The sequence below is a fragment of the Leucopleurus acutus genome (genome assembly GCF_964270905.1).
Source record: "Leucopleurus acutus genome assembly, chromosome: 9".
NCBI lineage: Eukaryota > Metazoa > Chordata > Mammalia > Artiodactyla > Delphinidae > Leucopleurus > Leucopleurus acutus.
Window position 1 is genome coordinate 71427083 of NC_139144.1, and position 17327 is coordinate 71444409.

The window sequence follows — 17327 nt, forward strand, 5'->3', positions numbered from 1 at the left end:
TGCAAGATACAAATTAATGCACAGAAATCTCTTGCATTCCTATACACTAATGATGAAAAATCTGAAAGAGAAATTAAGGAAACACGCCCATTTACCATTGCAACAAAAAGAATAAAATACCTAGGAATAAACCTACCTAGGGAGACAAAAGACCTGTATGCAGAAAACTATAAGACACTGATGAAAGAAATTAAAGATGATACCAACAGATGGAGAGATATACCATGTTCTTGGATTGGAAGAATCAATATTGTGAAAATGACTATACTACCCAAAGCAATCTACAGATTCAGTGCAATTCCTATCAAATTACCAATGGCATTTTTTACAGAACTAGAACAAAAAATCTTAAAATCTGTATGGAGACACAAAAGACCCTGAATAGCCAACGCAGTCTTGAGGGAAAAAAGCAGAGCTGGAGGAATCAGGCTCCCTGACTTCAGACTATACTACAAAGCTACAGTCATCAAGACAATATGGTACTGGCACAAAAACAGAAATATAGATCAATGGGACAAGATATAAAGCCCAGAGATAAACTCACGCACCTATGGTCAACTAATCTATGACAAAAGAGGCAAGGATATACAATGGAGAAAAGACAGTCTCTTCAATAAGTGGTGCTGGGAAAACTGGACAGCTACATGTAAAAGAATGAAATTAGAACACTCCCTAACACCATACACAAAAATAAACTCAAAATGGATTAGAGACCTAAATGTAAGACCAGACACTCTAAAACTCTAAGAGGAAAACATAGGAAGAACGCTCTTTGATATAAATCACAGCAGGATCTTTTTTGATCTACCTCCTAGAGTAATGGAAATAAAAACAAAAATAAACAAAGGGACCTCATGAAACTTCAAAGCTTTTGCACAGCAAAGGAAACCATAAACAAGATGAAAAGACAACCCTCAGAATGGGAGAAAATATTTGCAAACGAATCAAAGGACAAAGGATTAATCTCCAAAATATATAAACAGCTATATATATATATATATATATATATATATATATATTTTTTTTTTTTTTTTTTTTTTTTTTTTTTGCAGTACATGGGCCTCTCACTCTTGTGGCCTCTCCGGTTGCAGAGCACAGGCTCCGGAAGCACAGGCTCAGCAGCCATGGCTCATGGGCCCAGCCGCTTCGCGGCACATGGGATCTTCCCAGACTGGAGCACGAACCCGTGTCCCCTGCATCGCAGGCGGACTCCCAACCACTGCGTCACCAGGGAAGCCTGCAGCTCATTATTAAAAAAGCAAACCAATCCAAAAATGGGCAGAAAACCTAAACAGACATTTCTCCAAAGAGGACATACAGATGGCCAAGAAGCACATGAAAAGCTGCTCAACATCACTAATTATTAGAGAAATGCAAATCAAAACTACAATGAGATATCACCTCACACCAGTTAGAATGGGCATCATCAGAAAATCTACAAACAACAAATGCTGGAGAGGGTGCGGAGTAAAGGGAAACCTCTTTCATTGTTGGTGGGATTGTAAATTGATACAGCCACTATGGAGAACAGTATGGAGGTTCCTTAAAAAACTAGAAATAGAACTACCATATGACCCAGCAATCCCACTACTGGGCATATACCTAGAGAAAACCATAATTCAAAAAGACACATGCACCCCAATATTCACTGCAGCACTATTTACAATAGCCAGGTCATGGAAGCAACCTAAATGCCCATCGACAGATGAATGGATAAAGAAAATATGGTACATATCTACAATCGAATATTACTCAGCCATAAAAAGGAACGAAATTGGGTCATTTGTAGAGATGTGGATGGATCTAGAGGCTGTTATACAGAGCGAAGTAAGTCGGCAACAGAAAAACAAATATTGTATATTAACACATATATGTGGAACCTAGAAAAATGGTACAGATGAACCGGTTTGTAGGGCAGAAATTGAGACACAGATGTAGAGAAGAAATGTATGGACACCAAGGGGGGAAAGTGGCAGGGGGTGGGGATGGTGGTGGGATGAACTGGGCGATTGGGATTGACATGTATACACTGATGTGTATAAAATTGATGACTAATAAGAACCTTCTGTATAAAAAAATAAATAAAATAAAATTCAAAAAATTTTTAAAAAAGCAAATTCATTCTAACTCCTCAGAGCTGATGTCTATGCCCTCACCCAGTTCTAAGACAAAAAGAAAAAAAGTAAGCTGTTTATTCTCTGTATAATTTTAAGCTTTTAGAAGCTTATACATTCATTTTATTTATGTTTTATACACATATTGAGCACAACACATGAACTTAATACATGCTAATAACAGAAGAAAACAAATTATATTACAAAATGCAAATTCTTCTTAGTTGCATAAACTTACTTAAACAGCTAGGTTCCAGACATCAATTTTCGAATAATCGAGTTTTCTCTAAGTTACTCCAGAAGACTATTTGCATATAACTTTTGGAAATCTCCACTCCAAATTTCTTTCAATGTAAATAGCACTTAATGTTTTCAATCAGCAACAGGCTTAAAGAATACACTAGAATATCTGAGATCAGTGCTCTAGACTTTTCTACCTATCATAAGTGTCTGTGTGTATGTGTGTGTGTGTGTGTGTGTGTGTGTAACAATAGAGTAACTGAATTTGAGCCAAATCCATCTTGCAGCTGTACTAATAATTTGATCCTAAAAGGATATTTAAGTATGTATTCAAATATGGATAACTTAAAAATCTTAAAATCTCAAGCCACAGTCACAAAAAATGGTATCATGTAGTAAAATTTCTTTAGAATCTCCATTTACAATTCCAAAAAAAAAAGCCACAGATACAGAGAACTATCTGATAGCTAATTTTATTCACCTCTGCTCTGATTTTAATATGACTACATTAAAAAACCTTGTAAAGAAATTTAGCAATGTTAAATTTCAGTTCAAGGCCTTTTTAAAACCTTTCAGTTCCAGCATAGAAATAATACACAGAAATATCATTTCTAATGCCTGAGAAACAGTGAAGCATGTGCTTTAAAGAACGAAGTCATATTAGTCTCACCTGCATTGATGCTCCTTCCACTCTTGCCACACAGGCAACCTGATCCAGGAAAGTCACTGCCACAGGCACCGCCACAAAGAAGCCTTTACAAAATGCCTTGAAGTATCTCTTCACCCAGCCTTGAGACAGTGCCATACCTAAAAGCACAAAGAAAACAAATATGAAATTAGCCTCAAAAAGGTGAAAAAGAAAAACATAAAAACAGCCCAAGAAAAATAAGAGTTAAGAAAAAGCAACCTCATCTCAATATGTTTCACACTCATCCCTATAACCATTGGAATAAATTTGACTTAAAATCCCAAAGGCAAATACATTAACTTAGGTTAACTCTTTTCAGTAGCTCAAGTAGCTTACTAATTTCAATAGAAAACTTCTCCTCACAAAGCAATGAGTTAGAAAAAAAATAAGCATTCCAAAAGTAAATCCTTTCCTGTTGCTGACTATGGTGGAGATGCTCCTTAAAGCCCTGATATCTGTTCTCTTCTGCAATAATAGAAGTTCTAGTGGGACACATGGCTGCCCAGCCTCCCTTGCAGCTAAGTGTGACCATGTGACTATGTATGATGAATGGCATATGAGCAGCAATTACATACTTCCACACTGTGCCCTTAAAAGAAGTATGCCCTCCACTTTCTGTTCCCATTTTGTGATACCTGTGATAAGGACGTGGTTGTAGGATCAGGAGTAGCCATCTCAAGTTAAAGATGGCAAAGCAACAAAATAGAAGGGTCCTAGGTCCCCAGCACCATGCAGACACTGTCATTGCCCTGCATCGCTTACACTCGAGCTGTTAATTAAGAGGTAAATCATTTTCCATCATATTTAAGCCAATGCTATAGGGCCTATGTTATGGCAGCCAGACTGATCCTAACTAATACAACAATGAAATCTACGAAAAATCAAGAAAAAAAAATCACTGCATATGAATTCAATACAGAAAATTATCAACCCTCACTTAGCCCTGTAACTTGATTAATTTTCAGATTTCAGATTGCCTAGCTAAGGCAATCCTTAAACTGTCTCAAGCAATGAAAAACAAAATAGTGAGAGATCAAAATATGCTACCCTAGAAGATCCAATGGACCCAAACTCAGTCCAACAGATGAAGAATCTTCCTGGCTGGAAAAGACAAATGACCAGTTCACCAGTTTCTCAAAACAATACTTATTCATACTGTGTAACAGACTATAATTTTTGTCTGTTTTATTTCTTGAACAGGACTAGATAGATACAGGGAGACCAGATTATTCTAGCAGTCCAGGGCAAGAGATGATGGTAGGATGGATTATGGTGGTGGTGGTGGTGGTGGAGAGGGACCAACATGGGCAAACTTATACCTATTTTGGAAGTTAAACTGACAGGATTGAAAATGGATGGGCAAAGGCTGGGGAGAGGAGAGGAGACAAGAAAACTGTCAAGGGGTAGTTGTGACCTATCCAAGCACTGTTATTTTGTCATTCCCTTGGATTGCATTCCAAAGTACTAAAAACATGCTCATGATTCAATTCCTCAAACTTCTAATAAGTACAAGGTCATAAGGTGGGTGCTAGGGATACAGGAGTGAAAAGGAAATACGGTCCTTGCACTCAAGGAGTTACAAAGTGCCAGGGAAGACTGCCCTTAAACAAATATTTCCAATGGAAATGAGCATTAAAATGGGCCAATGTCTCTGGAGCACAGGAACATGGAGCAAGGAAGTCTATCCATCAGAAAATGATTCAGGAAGGTCTCTCAAAGGAAATGGCATTTGAGGTGAGACCTGGGCTCTTCAGCAAAAGGAGCAGCATGTATGAAGTCTTCAGAGCAAAATAAAATATGGTTATTATAGAAACTAAAAGAAGTTCAGTTTGGATGGAGTATACACAAACTTTACCATGTTAATTCTCAATTTTTAATTCAGTAAACATTTATTTATTGCCTGCTAAACACCAATGCTAAGTGCAGAGGATATAAAGACAGCTACATATACAGTATAATATTTAAAAACTCACTAAATATATTTTCTATATAAATGTATGCATATAAAAGCATTTTAAATAGTTATCTGCAGTATTGTTTTAATCATTTAATAAACACCCATATGTCACTTGAATAATTATTAAAATATAGAGAGACATAAAAAAGCAGGTTTACCAAAATGCTAAAAATGGTTCATTCTAGATGTTGAGAAAGTAGATGATGAACTATTTTCTTCTTTGAACTTCAGTTGGTTTCTAATATTTAAAAAAGAAAGATGGTCCTCAGAAGTCACTTTAATGTATAGATACTATGGGGTAAAACTAGTCTTGCTCTCTTTCCCATCACAATAAACAAACCACACTTTTGCAGTCTAGTCCCTGCTGCTCCAAGTAGAACAAGTAAGATTCTTCTCTGTTTGTGCACCGATCGATATATTATAACTGACTGCAATTCTTTTATGTAGCCGATTCAGACTATGACAGAATATTACATGCTTTTGAAAACATCTTGAAAGTCTGAAGAGCCTTGGAAATTCTTACCTTTCTACTCACCCATAGTAAGTACTTCAGTTCAAACAGGAAAAAAATACTGACAATTCATATAACAACTAACCTGACCACTTGACTATTTAAGTAATTAATAAACTGGCTTTAAACACACAAACCTATGCTTGCTTAAATATATTTTAATAATCAGGTCAAAGAGACTTAGATAACCAGAGGATTTAGACTCAAAAAAAAAACGGATAGTACAAATAGAAAAACTTGCTTCTATCTATCTGTGGCTCTTAGAATAAAAGTAGCAAATATATTGACAGAATGAAAATATAATGTGTTCTCTTGGCTGTTCCCTGTGCCCTGCATGCATGGACCTTCACCTTCACTAAATAACTAGGGATAGCAGCAGGATAGAAACTAGGAAAGCTTCAAATACGATGACGCCACAGCTATCCCAGTTGTAAGGTAGCATGCATGATTACAATGTAAATTAAAGGGGAAAAATACATTAACATAAGTTGCATTAAATTCAGGTTCCCAGAATTTTACACCTCCAATTCTTTTCCAATATAAACTCCCCCCTATACTGCTACTCCATTCAGTCACTGTGGCACCCAGGAAGGAGCATGGTAACGAGTGTCAGGGGCCCTGAGGTGGTGTCCTCTCTATGTCTACAAATAGCTGCATGACTTTGATCAACTCACTTCTGGTCCTCAGTTTCCTCATCTATAAAAAGAAAGGGGTTAGATTCAATTTCTAAGATCCTTTCTAGGGTTAACATTCTATATTTCTATACATTTTTTGATTGCTTCTCCAGGACGTTGAAAAGGTACTAAAATTAAGAAAAGCACTTAGATTATTATTGACTAAGAAGAAATGTTATGTTGCCTTTTAGGTTTGAGATTTTTTTTAATGTTGAAACGAAAAAATAACTTTGCTTTTATTAAACAAATAGTTAAAAAGGGAAGCAAAGAGGAAGTTGGAACTAGTGCAATTTCTGTGAAAGGACATTTTAAATACAGGTAAAGACCTGAAAGCCACTGCCCTTTCCCTTCTCACACTCACAACTCCACTGCTCATCAGGGCACTGCTGCCATCTCCTGCACAACGGTAAGGACAAATATTTTTCTACTGAGAGATTCTCAAAGAGCATGTGGGAGCTGTGGGAGGTGTGCCAATCTGAAGGTGTGCAGATTCTGCCCCAAGCCAAGGGGGAAAATAAAAGCTGCCTTGCAGATAAGGGGTCACTATTTTCAGAGGCTTAAAAGCAAAGTCTCAGTACAGTCCTGTCCTACCCGAATTGTGAACCACACCTCTACCTCATAATAAAACGCTTTTAGAAGCTTCTCACTATCATTAGAATACTAAAGCTATACATAAATGAAGAAATGAATATTATACTTCTATGTCAAGTCATATCAAATAAAATGTTTAAAGTGCTATGGCATTCACACTTCATTAAAGTTAATGTATTTCTTTTTCTATAAAGAACCATTGGGATGATCTGGTGTTTTGTTCACACCTTAAATGTTTAAAACTACCATACTAATAAGCACCTAGCATCCACTTCCTCTGCCAAAATTTCCTTTAAGCAATAATAATGTGACCATCCCCGGCAAAAAAGGAATAATTTTTATTCCTAGTGAACTAGTGAACTCAATTCTTCTAGTAACCATGCAAGTCATTTAGGTTCAAAACACTGCTCCTGAGAAAATTATTGCTTAAGTAGCAGGCACATCTGGTTCATTGCTAAAGTACATAAACTGAGAATATTTTTAAATAAGCTTTCAGAGTTCACTGAAATCATATTTGCCACCTGGTATAAAACACCTGCAAGTAAAAGGTTTTTTGGTGCTACTGACCTCAACCACATAATGACCTATACTCTAAATACCTCTCTTTCCTCTCACAACTTGTTATGGTTTGATCATACATGAATTCATCTAAAATCATTCTTAAATTTGCATATATTTTAGCTTATACAAAGTCACTCATCCATAGCAACCAGGTGAATAAATACAACTCAAGTCATCCTAATTATAAAAACTATTTTAAAATTGTGTGGCAGGTTTGAAGGTAAGAGGAAAACAATAAATTACAAAGCAGTATCTTATATAAAATGTAACCTTTCTATCATAGAAATCAGCCTGCACATTTGGATAGCCAAATCAAGATTTTATTTGTAAATTCAAACTATGAATATCAGAGAATAAAAGAGCAGGGACCCAAACAAATCTGACACCCAATTCCTGACTCAGTCAATATATATTTATTGATCACCTACTATGTAACTGTGCTAAGGGGTGAGCACATAATGCAGAACAAGGCAGGCTTGGTCCTTGGCCACGTGGAGCTTACATTTTCATTCTCTCTACATTAAGTGCCTACTTTGTGCTACTCACTATGCTAAGATACCAAAAGTAAAATGGTACACTGAGTCATAGTTCCTTCCCAAAGGCCCTGTGATAAGATCACAAGAAATGAGTAGATGACCACACACGATCAGGCTACCCTCCTCCATGTATCTCTCCAGGAGCTCCTGGTACCAATAACCTCACTCTGCAAACAAAGCATAAGCATGTGCAATAGGAGGCAGGAGGAATTAGGATACGTTTACACTGAATCAAGGGAAAAATAATAACTGATGAACTAGAACAATTTTGATTCCACTGGAAGCAGATCTGGGAAAGTAACTGATGGATACCAATTTGAAATAAATTACAGGGCCACCTTCCTCCTTTCAGATTATAAATAAATACTATAAAAATAGATAATTGGTAATCTTTAGAATGTGAACTCCAGCATGAAATTATTTATCTTTTAACTTGTGTGACTTAATAGTTCTCACTCAAAAATGTGCAGAAAGGACAAAACAGCAAGAAAAAATAAAGTATGAAGAAAAACTAGTCAAAAATAATAAAGGAAAGAAAGCTGGGCTTCCCTGGTGACACAGGGGTTAAAACTCCGCCTGCCAATGCAGGGGACACGGGTTCAAGCCCTGGGCCAAGAAGGTCACACATGCCGCAGAGCAATTAAGCCCATGCTCCACGACTACTGAGCCTGCGCTCTAGAGCCCACAAGCCACAACTACTGAAGCCCATGAGGCACAATTACCAAAGCCTGCACGCCTAGAGCCCATGCTCCGCAATAAGAGAAGCCACCGCAATGAGAAGCTTGAGCACCACAACAAAGAGTAGCCCCTGCTCAGTGCAACTAGAGACAGCCCGTGCACAGCAACGAAGACCCAACACAGCCATAAATAAATAAATAAATACATAAATTTATTTTAAAAAATAAAAGAAAGAAAGAAATGTAATGGGGTTACACATAAAGTGAATCATGTTCTGGAAAAGAAACCCAATTTTAAAAGCCCACACTGGGGATGGCTGTGTGAACACAGCCTAAAAGGGGCTAGTGTGCCACAGCTAGCCTGGAGGGAGTCCGGGAAAAAGTCTGGACCTCCCTAAGAGACAAGAGATTATTGTTTCGGGGTGCGCAAGGAGAGGGGATTCAGAGCACCACCTAAATGAGCTCCAGAGATGGGCGTGGGCCACGGCTATCAGCGCAGACCCCAGAGACGGGCATGAGACGCTAAGGCTGCTGCTGCCGCCACCAAGAAGCCTGTGTGCGAGCACAGGTCACTATCCACACCTCCCCTCCCGGGAGCCTGTGCAGCCTGCCACTGCCAGGGTCCCGTGATACAGGGACAACTTTTCCGGGAGAACACGCGGCGTGCTTCAAGCTGGTGCAACATCATGCTGGCTTTTGTCGCTGCAGGCTTGCCCCACATTCCGTACCCCTCCCTCCCACCGGCCTAAGTGACCCAGAGTCCCCTAATCAGCTGCGACTTTAACACCATCCTGTCTGCGCAGGGAACAGACCACCTCGGGTGACCTACATGCAGAGGCGGGGCCAAATCCAAAGCTGAACCCCAGGAGCTGCGTGAACAAAGAAGAGAAAGGGAAATCTCTCCCAGCAGCCTCAGGAGCAGTGGATTAAATCTCCACAATCAACTTGATGTACCCTCCATCTCTGAAATACCTGAATCGACAACAAATCATCCCAAAATTGAGGCGGTGGACTTTAGGAGCAACTGCAGACTTTGACTTTGCTTCCTGCATCTAATTTGTTTCCGGTTTTATGTTGATCTTCATTTAGTATTTAGAGCTTACTATCACTGGTAGATTTGTTTACTGATTTGGTTACTCTCTTCCTTTTATATATATTTTTTTTTCCTTTTTCTCTTTTTGTGAGTGTGTATGTGTGCTTCTTTTAGTGATTTTGTCTATATAGCTTTGCTTTCACCATCTGTCCTAGGGTTCCGCCTGTTTTGTTTTTTTTGGTTTTTTTGTATAGTTTTTAGTGCTTGTTATCATTGGTGGATTTGTTTATTGGTGTGGTTGCTCTCTTCTTTCTTCCTTATTTTTTTATTTTTTACAATATTTTTTAATTTTTATTTTAATAACTTTATTTTATTTTATTTTACTTTTTATTTCATTTTTTTTCTCCCTTTTCCCCTGAGCCACGTGGCTGACAAGGTCTTGGTGCTCTGGCTGGGTGTCAGGACAGAGCCTCTTAGATGGGAGAGCTGAGTTCAGGACATTGGTCCAACAGAGACCTCCCAGCTCCACGTAACATAAAATGGCGAAAGCTCTCCCAGAGATCTCCATCTCAATGCTAAGAACCAGCTCCACTCAACAATGAGTAAGCTACAGTGCTGGACACCCCATGTCAAACAACAACCAAGACAGGAACACAAACCCAACCATTAGCAGAGAGGCTGCCTAAAATCATAATAAGGCCACAGACACCCCAAAACACACCTTGGGATGCAGTCCTGCCCACCAGAAAGACAAGATCCAGACTCATCCACCAGAACACAGGCACCAGTTCCCTCCAGCAGGAAGCCTACACAACCCACTAAACGAACCTTACCCACTAGGAGCAGACAGCAAAAACATTGGGAATTATGAACCTGCAGCCTGTGAAATGGAAACCCCAAACACCGTAAATTAAGCAAAATGAGAAGACAGAGAAATACACAGCAGATGAAACAGCAAGGTAAAAACCCACTAGACCAAAAAAAGAAGAGGAAATAGGCAGTCTACCTGAAAAAGAATTCAGAGTAATGATAGTAAAGATGATCCAAAACCTTGGAAACAGAATGGAGAAAACAGAAGAAACGATTAACAAGGACCTAGAAGAACTAAAGAGCAAACAAACAATGATGAACACAAAAAATGAAATTAAAAATTCTCTAGAAGGGATCCATAGCAGAATAACTGAGACAGAAGAACAGATAAGTGACCTGGAAGATAAAATAGTGGAAATAACTACCACAAAGCAGAATAAAGACAAAATAATGAACAGAACTGAGGACAGTCTCAGAGACCTGTGGGACAACAGTAAACACACCAACATTCGAATTATAACAGTACCAGAAGAAGAAGAGAAAAAGAAAGGGACTGAGAAAATATTTGAAGACATTATAAGGGAAAACTTCCCAAATATGGGAAAGGAAATGGTCAGTCAAGTCCAGAAAGTGCAGAGTCCCATACAGGATAAATGCAAGAAGAAACACGCCAAGACACATATTAATCAAACTATCAAAAATTAAATACAGGGCTTCACTGGTGGAACAGTGGTTAAAAATCCACCTGCCAGTGCAGGAGACAGGGGTTTGAGCCCTGGCCCAGGAAGATCCCACATGCCACGGAGCAACTAAGCCTGTGTGCCACAACTACTAAGCCTGCACTATAGAGCCCATGACCCACAACTACTGAAGCCCGTGTGCCTAGAGACTGTGCTCCGCAACAAAAGAAACCACCGCAATGAGAAGCCAGTGCACCAAAATGAAGAGTAACCCCCACTCATCGCAACTAGAGAAAAGCCCACGCGCAGCAACGAAGACCCAATGCAGCCAAAAAATTTTTTAATGTTTTTAATTAAATACAAAGAAAAAATATTAAAAGCAGCAAGGGAAAAGCAACAAATAACATATAAGGGAATCACCATAAGGTTAACAGCTGATTTCTCAGCAGAAACTCTATAAGCCAGAAGGGTGTGGCAGGACATATTTAAAGTGATGAAAGGGAAAATCCTACAACCAAGATTACTCTAACCAGCAAGGATCTCATTCAGATTCAACGGAGAAATTAAAACCTTTACAAGCAAAAGCTAAGAGAACTCAGCACCACCAAACCAGCTTTACAACAAATGCTGAAGGAACTTCTCTAGGCAGGAAACACAAGAGAAGGAAAAGTCCTACCATAACAAACCGAAAACAGTCACGAAAATGGTAATAGGAACATACATATTGATAACTGCCTTAATGTAAATGGATTAAATGCTCCAACCAAAAGACAGAGACGGGCTGAATGGATACAAAAACAAGACCCGTCTATAGGCTGTCTACAAAGGACCCACTTCAGACCTAGGGACACATACAGACTGAAAGTGACGGGATGGAAAAAGATATTCCATACAAATGGAAATCAAAATAAAGCTAGAGTAGCAATTCTCATATCAGACAAAATAGACTTTAAAATAAAGAATGTTACAAGACACAAAGAAGGACACTACATAACGATCAGGGGATCAATCCAGAAGATATAACAATTATAAATATTTATGCACCCAACATAGGAGCACCTCAAAACATTAGGCAAATGCTAACAGCCATAAAAGGGGAAATCGACAGTAACACAATCATAGTAGGAGACTTTAACACCCCACTTTCACCAATGGACAGATCATCTGAAATGAAAATAAATAAGGAAAAACAAGCTTGAAATGCTACATTAAAAAAGATGGACTTAATTGATATATATATAGGACATTCCATCCAAAAACAACAGAAAACACTTTCTTCTCAGGTGCTCATGAAACATTCTCCAAGACAGATCATATCTTGGGTCACAAATCAAGCCTTGGTAAACTTAAGAAAATGAAATCGTATCAAGTTTCTTTTCTGACCACAACAGCATGAGACTAGGTATCAATTACAGGAAAAAATCTGTAAAAAATAAAAACACATGGAGGTTAAACAATACACTACTAAATAACCAAGAGATCACTGAGGAAATCAAAAAATACCTAGAAACAAATGACAATGAAAACACGACGACCCAAAACCTATGGGATACAGGAAAAACAGTTCTAAGAGGGAAGTTTATAGCAATACAATCCTCCTCAAGAAACAAGAAACATCTCAAATAAACACCCTAACCTTACACATAAAGCAATTAGAGAAACAAGAAAAAAAAAAAAACCCAAAGTTAGCAGAAGCAAAGAAATCATAAAGATCACATCAGAAATAAATGAAAAACAAATGAAGGAAACAACAGCAAAGATCAATAAAAGTAAAAGCTGGTTCTTTGAGAAGATAAACAAAATTGATAAACCCCTAGCCAGACTCATCAAGAAAAAAAGGGAGAGGACTCAAATCAATAGGATTAGAAATGAAAAAGGAGAAGTAACAACTGACACTGCAGAAATACAAAGGATCGTGAGAGATTACTACAAGCAACTATATGCCAATAAAATGGACAACCTGGAAGAAATGGACAAATTCTTAGAAAAACACAACCTTCCGAGACTGAACCAGGAAAAAATAAAAAATATAAACAGACCAATCACAAGCACTGAAATTGAGACTGTGATTAAAAATATTCCAACAAACAAAAGCCCAGGACCAGATGGCTTCACAGGCAAATTCTATCAAACATTTAGATAAGAGCTAACACCTATCCTTCTCAAACTCTTCCAAAGTATAGCAGAGAGGAACACTCCCAAACTCATTCTATGAGGGCACCATCACCCTGACACCAAAACCAAACAAAGATGTCACAAAGAAACTACAGGCCAATATCACTGATGAACACAGATGCAAAAATCCTCAACAAAATACTAGCAAACAGAATCCAACAGCACACTAAAAGGATCATACACCATGATCAAGTGGGGTTTATCCCAGGAATGCAAGGATTCTTCAGTATACACAAATCAATTGACGTGATAAACCATATTAACAAACTGAAGAATTAAAACCATATGATCATCTCAATAGATGCAGAAAAAGCTTTTGACAAAATTTAACACCCATTTATGATAAAAACCCTCCAGAAAGGAGGCATAGAGGGAACTTAGCTCAACATAATAAAGGTCATACGTGACATAACCACAGCCAACATTGTGCTCAATGGTGCAAAACTGAAACCATTTCCTCTAAGATCAGGAACAAGACAAGGTTGCCCACTCTCACTACTATTATTCAACATAGTTTTGGAAGTTTCAGCCACAGAAATCAGAGGAGAAAAAGAAATAAAAGGAATCCAAACTGGAAAAGAAGAAGTAAAACTGTCACTGTTTGCAGATGACATGATACTATACATAGAGAATCCTAAAGATGCTACCAGAAAACTACTAGAGCTAATCAATGAATTTGGTAAAGTAGCAGGATACAAAATTAATGCACAGAAATCTGTTGCACTCCTATACACTAATGATGAAAAATTTGAAAGAGAAATTAAGGAAACACTCCCATTTACCACTGCAACAAAAAGAATAAAATACCTAGGAATAAACCTACATAAGGAGAAAAAAGACCCGTATGCAGAAAACTACAAGACACTGATGAAAGAAATTAAAGATGATACAAACAGATGATACAAACATGTACTTGGACTGGAAGAATCAACATTGTGAAAATGACTACACTACCCAAAGCAATCTACAGATTCAATGCAGTCCCTATCAAACTACCAATGGCATTTTTCACAGAACTAGAACAAAAATTTCACCATGTGTATGGAAACACAAAAGACCCCAAAGAGCCAAAGCAATCTTAAGAAAGAAAAACGGAGCTGGAGGACAGCTGGAGGACCCAGACATCAGACTATACAGTATACTATCAGTATACTATCAGACTGTACTACAAAGCTACAGTAATCAAGACAGTATGGGATTGGCACAAAAACAGAAATATAGATTAATGGAAGAGGATAGAAAGCCCAGAGGTAAACCCATGCACATATGGTCACCTTATTTTTGATAAAGGAGGCAAGAATATATAATGGAGAAAAGACAGCCTCTTCAATAAGTGGTGTTGGGAAAAATGGACAGCTACATATAAAAGAATGAAATGAGAACACTCCCTAACACCATATACAAAAATAAACTCAAAATGGATTAAAGACCTAAATGTAAGGCCAGACACTATAAAGCTCTTAGAGGAAAACATAGGCAGAACACTCTATGACATAAATCACAGCAACATCCTTTTTGACCCACCTCCTAGAGAAATGGAAATAAAAACAAAAATAAACAAATGGGATCTAATGCAACCTAAAAGCTTTTGCACAGCAAAGGAAACCATAAATAAGACAAAACAACAACCCTCAGAATGGGAGAAAATATTTGCAAATGAAGCAACTGACAAAGGATTAATCTCCAAAATTTACAAGTAGCTCATGCAGCTCAATATCAAAAACACAAACAACCCAATCCAAAAACAGGCAGAAGACCTAAACAAACATTTCTCCAAAGAAGATATACAGATTGCCAATAAACACATGAAAGGATGCTCAACATCACAAATCATTAGAGAAATGCAAATCAAAACTACAATGAGGTATCACCTCACACAGGTCAGAATGGCCATCATCAAAATCTACACACAATAAATGCTGGAGAGGGTGTGGAGAAAAGGGAATCCTCTTGCACTGTTGGTGGGAATGTAAATTGGTGCAACCACTATGGAGAACAGTATGGAGGTTCCTTAAAAAACTAAAAACAGAACTACCATATGACCCAGCAATCCCACTACTGGACATATACCCTGAGGAAACCATAATTCAAAAAGAGTCATGTACCACAATGTTCATTGCAGCACCATTTACAATAGCCAGGATATGGAACCAATGTAAATGTCCATTGATAGATTACTGGATAAAGAAGATGTGGCACATATATACAATGGAATATTACTCAGCCATAAAAGGAAACGAAATTGAGTTATTTGTTGTGAGATGGTTGGACCTAGAGTCTGTCATACAGAGTGAAGTAAGTCAGGAAAAGAAAAACAAATACCATATGCTAACACATATATATGTAATCTAAAAAAAAAAAAAATGGTTCTGAAGAACCTAGGGGCAGGACTGGAATAAAGACGCAGACATAGAGAATGGACTTGAGGACGTGGGGAGAGGGAAGGGTATGCTGGAACGAAGTGAGAAAGTGGCATTGACATATATACATTACCAAATGTAAAATAGATAGCTAGTGAGAAGCAGCCGCATAGCAGAGGGAGATCAGCTCGGAGCTTTGTGTCTAACTAGAAGGGTGGGATAGGGAGGGTGGGAGGGAGACGCAAGAGGGAGGAGATATGGGGATATGTGTATAGGTATGGCTGACTCACTTTGTTATACAGCAGAAACTAACACACCATTGTAAAGCACCAATTATACTCCAATAAAGATGTTAAAATAAATAAATAAATAAATAAAAGTCCACATAGTGGGACTTCCCTGGATTCCCTGAGAATCCAAAAGACCTCAGCACAAATCATGATTCAATCACATGACTTTGGACAAATTCCTTCATCTTCCTGAGCCACAATTTTTCCACATGAGAAACTCTGCGGGGTGTTTTGGAAGTTCAGAATGTTCAGATGTGTGGCATTTTTTAAAAAAATAAGCATTAATATTAAGGGAAATAAAAAACCCATAAAACTAGCATCTGAACATATTATGTGTAATGTATTAGAGAACAATGGCTAGATCATCAAATAAAAGGTGTTTCTTCAGATAAAAGCATTAGCCATGTCCAAAGAAAAGGACTAGCAATAACAAATCAAAAAAGGGCAAGAGACTTAAGGATGTCCATTACATACAATAAAACCTATAAAGCCTATCTTCTAAATAATGGGACACCTAATATCCAGAGTGATAGTTTTGTTCTACTTTGAATCTAATCTTGTTCTCAGATTTGATGGGTTAGGGATGATCATCTTTCCTGATGTTTGCCAAATAACAAGAATTATGAAGTCCCAACACCAGCACTGTCCTAGGTGTTTTGAGAATTATTTTTAAGCAGAATATAAGAAACATATGACTTAGCAACAAAATTGGACCAGAGGAATAATTTATATAATAGACATTGAGAAAAAAGAAAAGAAAAATAAGAGCTGAATTGCAAGAAAAAAATTCATGCAAAAAGCTGAAAAGAAAAAAATGAATTAGAATGTAGGTGGTAAGTTTAAGAATGTTCACTCTAAAATTCTTACAATTTTTCTGTACGTTTAAAATTTTTCATTAAAATGTTGAAATTAAAAGAAGGATAAATTACATTTGGTAAATTTCTCAGACAAGAGGAAAATGTGATTATGAGAGTAAAGGTACATAATGGCCTATTTCAGATAGTGAGAATACGGGCCAGACCAGGGAACAGGAGATATATTAAGAGCAGTGAGGAATAAGACTGGATTTAATGCTTATTTTTTATTTTGCTTTGTTTTGTTTCTTAGCAGTATGGAAATCACCGTCCCAATGTTTTTGGAAACCATATAAAACAAGATCCACATCACAACAGTTGCCCTCTCTAAGAGCTGGCTCAGGCCACCCTAATCCTATATCCTTATCCTTTAAGTCCATGTAGACACCATTTGACTGCATTTACAAGTAAGGCCCAATCTCAAATTTCAGTTATTAAGATGCCATAGATTCTACAAAAGTAGTTTACCATAAAAATTAACAGGACAGAAAATAGCTTTCTATGAAATGAGGAAAACCGTATTAAATGATGACCATTAGCAGGGAGAAGCTTGGCAAGATTTAAACTCTAATAACC

At 37.6% G+C, this 17327-nt stretch overlaps 1 protein-coding gene across 1 annotated transcript in view; it reads right to left on the reverse strand.

The window, feature by feature from the left end:
• The window catches only part of IMMP2L (inner mitochondrial membrane peptidase subunit 2), a 912540-nt gene that overhangs the window by 866366 nt on the left and 28847 nt on the right, over positions 1-17327 (reverse strand). Inside the window, exon 3 of the mRNA XM_082846685.1 lies at positions 3025-3161. Coding sequence (XP_082702811.1) covers positions 3025-3159 — 135 coding nt within the window. The 5' untranslated portion in view covers positions 3160-3161. The remainder of the gene's footprint in view (positions 1-3024; positions 3162-17327) is intronic.